Raw genomic sequence first — 8276 nt, 5'->3', positions numbered from 1 at the left:
AAGGCACCTCTTTCCGGTTTCAGGTTTCAGGTTAGGGCTTGGCAAAGTGACTGTCGGTGAAGAGTGTGAGCTCTCTCTGATGGTGGCTGACAGACATGTCACAGAGCCACAGGCCACATCCCTGGGGGATGCCCCAGAGGACTTGGGAAATCGAGGAACAATAGTCTCCTTGACTCAGTGATATTTTGTTTCTGATTCGGTATTGCCAGCCCATCGGGTTTTGCCGGGTACTCAGTCCTGGTCTCAGTGTTGGACATTCATTGTCTGTCTTTATTGTCTTGTCTTGTCTGTGTCGTGTGTCGTTGCTTTCACTGTTTGTGTATCTTTCATTATGGGACAGAGCACTTCAACGCCTCTGTCCCTGACCCTTGATCACTGGACCAAAGTCAGCTTAAGGGCTCAGAATCTTTCTTTTTCAGTAAAACGCCGGACCTGGCAGACTCTCTGTGCCTCAGAATGGCCCACCTTTGGAGTCGGATGGCCCCCAGAAGGATCTTTCTACTTCCCACTAATTCAAAAAGTCAGAGATATTGTCTTTCAGCCGGGGCCACATAGCCATCCAGATCAACAGCCGTATATCTTAACTTGGCAGGACCTCTGCGAATCTCCTCCTCCATGGGTGAAGCCTTTCCTTGTCCCTGCCCCCACTCCTACTCCTTCCCCCATGATTCTATCTCTCAAACCCTCTGCTCCTCCTCCTTCTCCACCCTCTGTTCTCCCTGAGTCTCAAGATTTGACTCTACTGGACTCTCCTCCCCCTACTTATCCCCTGCCCTCGTCCCCCAACCCCCAACGCCCTCTAAGTGATTCCCCTGCTGCTGACTCAGCCTCTCCACCATTGGAGGAAGCTAAGCTGGCCCAGCGCCCTCCAGATGACTCCCCTGCGGCACACACAGCCCCTCCTCCCCTGGAGGAAGCTGACCCTGCTAAAGGAACTCGACGGCAGCGAATGATTGAAAACCCTGGAGCTTCCGTGATGCTCCCCCTTCGTCCCTATGGGCCAATGATTGACGACAGCCATGGGGGAGAAATGCAAGCCTACCAGTATTGGCCTTTCTCCTCTTCAGACCTCTATAACTGGAAAAATAACAATCCCCCTTTTTCTGAGAACCCCACCCGGCTCACAGGTCTGGTTGAGTCATTGATGTTTTCACACCAGCCTACTTGGGATGACTGCCAACAACTCCTAGGCACTCTCTTCATGACAGAGGAACGAGAGAGAATCCTCCTGGAAGCTAGAAAAAAATATCCTCGGACCAGATGTGCGACCGACACGACTTCCCAACATAATTGAAGCCGGCTTCCCCTTGAACCGACCCAACTGGGACCCCAACACCTTTGAAGGTAGGGAGCATCTGTGCACTTATCGCTGGGCTCTAATAGTGGGTTTCCGAGCGGCCGCTAGGCGACCAACTAATTTGGCCAAGGTAAGAGAGATTATTCAAGGGCCTGATGAATCTCCCTCTATGTTTCTAGAGAGAATTATGGAGGCATATAGGAGATATACTCCTTTCGATCCTCAGGCAGAGGTTCAAAAGGCATCTGTCACAATGGCCTTTATTGGGCAAGCTGCCCTAGATATTAAAAGAAAGTTACAACGCTTAGATGGATTATAAGATATGACTTTGAGAGATTTAGTCAGAGAAGCCAAGAAAGTATACTATAAGAGAGAAACTGAGGAAGAGAAGGAACAAAGGAGGGAGAAAGAAAGGGAGCAAAGGGAGGATGAAAGAAGCAAAAGACAGACTAAGGCATTGACTAAGGTCCTGGTCACAAAAACAAATAGGTCAGAAATTAAGAAACAGGGAGACAGGAAGGATACCTGGGCCCACGCCAAAGGCCACCCCTGGCCTCAGATCAATGTGCCTACTGTAAAGAAAAAGGACACTGGGCCAAAGAGTGCCCTAGAAAGAGACAGCCATGCCAGCCAGCCATTCTGACTCTGGAGGATGACTAGGAAAGTCGCGGCTCGGATCCCCTCCCCAAGCTCAGGGTAACTTTTGAAGTGGAGGGGACCCCAATAAACTTTGAAGTGGATACAGGGGCAGTATACTCAGCCCTTAAGACCCCACTGGGCCCCCTATCAAATAAAAGGTCTCTAGTTCAAGGGGCTAACAGCAGTAAATATCGGGCTTGGACAACTAAGAGGACCATGGACCTGGGGAAAGAAAAAGTCCATCACTCCTTCCTAGTAATCCCAGAATTCCCGGCTCCATTGATGGGCAGAGATCTGCTCACCAAGCTCTGGGCCAGAATAACTTTTAACCCTGAAGGCCCCCAAGTGGAATTTCTAAATCCTTCAGTAAAAACTCCTATAGTCACGGCTTTAACTATGTCAGTAGAAGATGAACATCAACTCTTCACACCCCCCAAGACTGAACAAACAGGCAAGCTACCCCAGAAATGGATAACAGATTACCCAGATGCCTGGGCAGAAACTGCTGGGTTAGGCCTAGCCGTGAAACAACCTCCAATAACAGTGGAGTTCAAAACCTCAGCCTCCCCAATCAATGTCAAACAATATCCTCTGAGCAAAGAATCTAAAGATGGGATAAGGCCCCATATTCAGAAATATCTGGCCTTAGGGGTCCTAAGGCCCTGTCAATCGGCCTGGAACACTCCCCTGCTACCAGTAAAAAAGCCAGGAACCGGGGACTATCGCCCCGTTCAAGACCTAAGAGAGATCAACAACAGAGTGCAGGACATTCACCCCATGGTATCTAATCCGTACAATCTGCTTAGCACTCTGAACCCTGAGCGGAAATGGTATACTGTTCTGGACTTAAAAGATGCTTTCTTTTGCTTGCCTCTGCATAAAAATAGTTGCTGTTTTCTTTCGAGTGGGTAGACCCAGAAACCGGAATGTCTGGTCAACTAACTTGGACTAGACTCCCACAGGGGTTCAAAAACTCCCCCAATCTCTTTGATGAAGCCCTCCACAGAGATCTCAACAACTTCAGAACTACGCACCCCGAAGTCACCTTGCTTCAATAGGTGGATGACCTGCTACTGGCAGCCAACACCAAGGAAAACTGTGAGTCTGGGACCCAAGCACTATTATCCAAGCTTGCTCAACTTGGGTATAGAGTTTCTGCCAAAAAGGCCCAAATTTGCAAGCAAGAAGTAATCTTCCTGGGCTATTCCCTTAGGGGCTGTAAATGATGGCTCACTGAGCCCAGAAAACAAACGGTTGTGCAGATACCACCCCCATCTAACAGGAGGCAACTCAAAGAGTTTCTTGGGCATGCTGGCTTTTGCAGGTTATGGATACCTGGGTTTGCGTCCTTAGCTGCTCCTTTATATCCACTGTTAAAGGGAGATACCCAATTCCAATGGACCCCTGAGCACCAGCAAGCTTTTGATAACATCAAAAGGGCACTGCTATCTGCTCCGGCCTTAGCACTCCCTGATGTAGAAAAACCCTTTACTCTCTACATTGAGGAAAAGAAAGAAATAGCACGAGGAGTGCTCACTCAGACTCTAGGGCCCTGGAAAAGGCCTGTAGCCTACTTGTCTAAAAAGCTGGACCCAGTGGCTAGTGGATGACCCCATTGCCTAAAAGCTATAGCACTGGCGACCCTTCTAATCAAGGATGCTGATAAGTTAACGCTGGGGCAAAAGCTAACCATTATAGCCCCCCATGCCCTAGAGAGCATCATCCACCAGCCACCAGACAGATGGCTATCAAACTCTAGAATAACACACTATCAGAGCCTGTTGCTCAACAAAGACAGAATAACGCTGGGACCCCCCGCCCCGCTTAACCGGGCTACACTACTACCTGAATAATCATCAGGACCCGTAACTCATGACTGTCAACATATACTGGCAGAAGAAACCAGTATACGACGGGATTTAAAGGATCAGCCACTGCCCCACCCTGAGGTCATATGGTTCACTGATGGCAGCAGCTTCCTCCAGGATGGTAAGCAGCGGGCTGGGGCAGCAATAGTTAGCGGAACTAAAGTCATCTGCTCCTCTAGCCTCCCGGAGGGAACATCGGCTCAAAAGGCAGAGCTGATCGCCCTCACGAAGGCATTGGAGCTAGCGGCAGGCAAAAAAGCCACCATATACACAGATAGCCGCTGTGCCTTCGCTACCGCTCATATACACAGGGCTATCTACCAGCAAAGGGGACTATTAACCTCCGAGGGAAAAGAAATAAAAAACAGAGATGAGATCCTCCGCCTCCTCTCAGCAGTGCAAAGCCCTAGGGAACTAACTATAGTGCACTGTCCAGGACACCAGAAAGGAAACGATCCCCTAGTGGTCGGGAACAGGAGGGCGGATGAAGAGGCTAATTTGGCAGCCCTAAAAGGAGTAACCATGTTAACACTTTCCACATCGGGGGAACATAAGTCAGGAGATTTAACTACGTCGGAGCACCCCGACAACTTAACATCTAAGGACACTGACACTGAACTCCTCGACTTCACTGAGCCCAGCCTGCAATTTCAGAAAGCCCTACACTACGTTAAAAATGTGCATCAACTCACTCACCTTGGTTCAAAGAAACTGCAGGCATTCCTGAAGGATCAAGAACAGAGTTTTCCACTAACCAACTCACAGCGAAAGGAAATAGCTGAACGGGTAACGAAAGCCTGTCGGGTCTGTCAATTGGTTAATGCTTACCCTTCCAAGCTTCCTGCAGGAAAGCGCCTACGAGGAACCAGACCAGGACAATTCTGGGAAGTAGACTTTACTGAAATTAAGCCAGCAAGTTATGGACTTAAATATCTCCTAGTCTTTGTAGATACATTTTCAGGATGGATTGAAGCCTTCCCCACAAAAAAAGAAACGCTGCAAATGGTGGTCAAGAAGATCCTGGAAGATATTTTTCCAAGATACGGCCTGCCTAAGGTAATAGGGTCTGATAATGGACCGGCGTTCATGGCCCAGGTAAGTCAGGGGTTAGCCAGGACCCTGGGGATTAATTGGAAGTTACATTGTGCTTATAGACCCCAGAGCTCAGGACAAGTAGAAAAAATAAATAGAACCATTAAAGAGACCTTAACGAAATTAAGCTTAGAGACTGGCATAAAAGATTGGACTATGCTCCTGCCTTATGCATTGTTTCGTGCAAGAAATACTCCCTCTGTTTCTTTGTGTAACCTCACCCCCTATGAAATTCTCTATGGTGCCCCTCCTCCAGTAAGGGACCTAACCCCAACTCTAAGACCTAAGATTCCTTTCACACCCCCTTGCTTGACAGACTTAAAGCTCTTGAAAGAACCCAGCGATACCTGTGGAAACAGCTGGCCACTGCCTACCAACCTGGGGACGAAGGGACTCCACACCGATATCAAGTGGGAGACTTCGTCTACGTAACCCTTCCAGAAGTAACCGGGGCAGGCTTATGTATAGGGTCCCCACCTAAAAGTAAACAACACTTATGTACCCAGATAAAAAAAAATTAGCACCACACAGGGTTTCCTTACCCCTGAAAACGGAACCTGGTGGGCATGTGACTCAGGGTTAACTCCTTGCATTTCAGCCCAGGTATTTAACAGCTCTGTAAATTATTGTGTAATGGTGCAGATGTTTCCCAGAGTGCTCTATCATGAGGCAGGTTCGTTTAAAGATCAAATAGGGGGGCATACAACCCGGTTCCGCCGGGAACCTGTATCCCTCACTTTAGCCATCCTATTAGGAATAGGAATTGCTGCAAGTGTGGGCACAGGAACCACTGCCCTGGTCCGTGGGACACAACAAATGACCAAATTAGAAGCAGCAATAGACCAAAACTTAAAGATATTAGAAACCTCCATCACAGCTTTACAGGAATCTTTAACCTCTCTCTCTGAAGTTGTTTTACAGAACAGGCAAGTGTTGGACCTCCTCTTCATGAGAGAAGGGGGCCTTTGTGCTGCATTAAGAGAAGAATGTTGTTTTTATGCCGACCATACTGGAGTTGTAAAAGAATCTATGAGTAAATTAAAAAGACGCCTTAAAGAGCGTCAGCGAGAGAGAGAGGCCCAAAAAGGGTGGTTTGAGTCTTGGTTCACACAGTCCCCCTGGTTAACTACGCTTTTATCAGCTCTGGCTGGTCCATTAATAATCCTCATATTATTGCTAACTGTAGGACCCTGTTTGCTCAACCTTATAGTTTCCTTTCTCCAAGCTCAAATTGGACAAGTTAAACTTATGGTAATGAGACAACAATATGCCTCACTGGCAGAAATAGAGTGTGATACCCCTCAATAATTATGATTTCTGATTAAAAGTAGTCAGAAAAAGAAGTGGGAAATGAAAAGGTTAAGAATGTAAGAATTAAGTTCTGTTTTCCTGGAACCTGAAACTCATGTAGAAGTTGAAAACAACTCCCGGAAATGCCCACTAAATGTGTGTTGAAATCTCCCCTGATCATCTGGTTGCTCTACGAAAACAACCCCTCCCAGAAACCATGCAATGACTGGCTATGCTGTATGTGAAGTCCCTGCCCTCTCTAAGGAAAGTATATAAGCTCTGCTTAAGCTGTTCCTGGGGCTCTCTCTGCTCTATTCAAGTGAGCTCTGAGCCCCAGCATGCTGGACCCCCAATAAACCCTTTGCTGTTGCATGAGACAGTCTCTTGGTGGTCTCTTCCTCTGACGCTCGCCCGACCTTTACAGGACTAAAAATAAAACTAGTATATTTTGAGCATAAGAAATGATATCTAATAAGAGTGAACTCTGTAGAGGTAAATCATAATGGACTCACTAAGTAAATAAAAGGAAAATGCAAAAGAAATATGATTTACTTATCTAAAGCTGCATATTATCTCAGGAAAATATTAACTATATGAAAAGCTGTTTGATGCTTTTAGTGAAATTTATTAAAATCTATTAGGGCATAAAAGAAGAAAATTGGATACTTGGGAATTCCTTATTGTTCTTTACAATGTATCTGCCAGAGTTAATTTCCCGTCAGTCAGTACTAGAATTCACACTTCTGGATGTCCTGTAACATCTTGCATTAACTGCCTTCTCATTCTGTTACTGCTCTATTGAGGGATTTACTGGAGTTCTAATTGATCAGATTAATTGGCATAAGCACTCAAACTATTTTTATGTTCATTACTCACATTATAAACAATTGTATAACCAGCTTATAATAAATAGAAATGGGATTAGAAAATGACTCATTGAATTTTAGGCCAATAAGAATCACACATCAACAAGAAATGTACTCAGACACTGATTAAGAAAAAATGAGAATTAGAAAATAATGTATGAAATTGAAAAAGTATCAGTTTTAAAGGTCACCACAGAAGACCTGAAGTGATCACTATCAGAAAAATAAAAAATACATTATCTCTATGAATGAGACAGATATGAAATAAATTAGAGAACCTTAGGAATACCTTAGACTGACCTAACAAAAAATTTTAAAAATGTTGATACATCTCTTTTAAAACAAAACTTCCGAATTATGACACATAATAATAGAGAATCTTCCAACTACTGGGGTATTGAAAAGTATAATTAGAGCCATTCCCACAGAACAAGGAGAGTACCAGGATAGACAACAAAACAATCAACTCAGGCCAGATGGCTACACTGGTGAATTCTTCCAAACTTTAAAAATAATCAGTTTTTACACAAATCATTCTAGATTGTAGAATAAAGTAAAAATGTCCCACCTGTTTCATGAAGTCTAACATAATCATATACTTGGCACAGATATTCTGCGAAAGAAAGCTTCCACTTAATCTCATTCATAAGCTCAATGCAAAGTTCCTTTAAAAAGCAGGAAAAGCAAATTTAAAAGTAAAGCACAAGGAAATTGTAGCACAACTAAAAATGAAAATGATGTGGTTATCATTTAAAATTCAGTGTAATTCACCAAATCTTAAAAAAATGAAGTCATATGATCATCTTAGTAAATGTAGAATATAATTGCATAAAATTCACTATGAAAATCTTTGTAAATTATAAAATAAAACAACTTCTTTATCCTATCTTCAGGGAAAAATACTTAGTATAATACATAATGCTAAAATATGATGCTATTCCTCTGGACTGAGGGAAAATTTCTACTATCAATTCTTGTTCAGAATCATACCAGAATTCTATCTAAGGCCAAGAATGAAAAAATGTATTAATAAAGAAGAAATTCTACCAATATTTACTTATGATTAATAATCAAAAGAAAACATTATAACTAACATCTAAAATTTGTAAATTTGCTGTAAACAATTTACATAGGTGATTTTCAATTATATTTTATATATCATCCACCAGAAAATTAAATATTTAAAAATGGCTATTTGTAATATTATCAGAAAATCACAAATAC

At 43.9% G+C, this 8276-nt stretch overlaps 1 protein-coding gene across 1 annotated transcript; it reads left to right on the top strand.

Moving 5' to 3' along the window:
• Positions 1 to 331: 331 nt before the first annotated feature.
• LOC124098982 (uncharacterized) lies at positions 332 to 5328 on the top strand. Its single transcript, XM_046453930.1, is given in 6 exon segments — positions 332 to 1240; positions 1242 to 1815; positions 1818 to 2766; positions 2995 to 3080; positions 3833 to 4716; positions 5221 to 5328. Coding segments are annotated over 6 exon segments (3510 nt in total).
• Positions 5329 to 8276: the final 2948 nt, after the last annotated feature.

This window comes from Marmota monax, unplaced genomic scaffold (genome assembly GCF_021218885.2).
Source record: "Marmota monax isolate L192 unplaced genomic scaffold, Marmota_monax_Labrador192_F-V1.1 WCK01_AAM20220418_F8-fsc00011, whole genome shotgun sequence".
Classification (NCBI taxonomy): domain Eukaryota; kingdom Metazoa; phylum Chordata; class Mammalia; order Rodentia; family Sciuridae; genus Marmota; species Marmota monax.
Note: the sequence above shows the minus strand (reverse complement) of the source record. Positions and strands in the feature narration are given on the sequence as shown.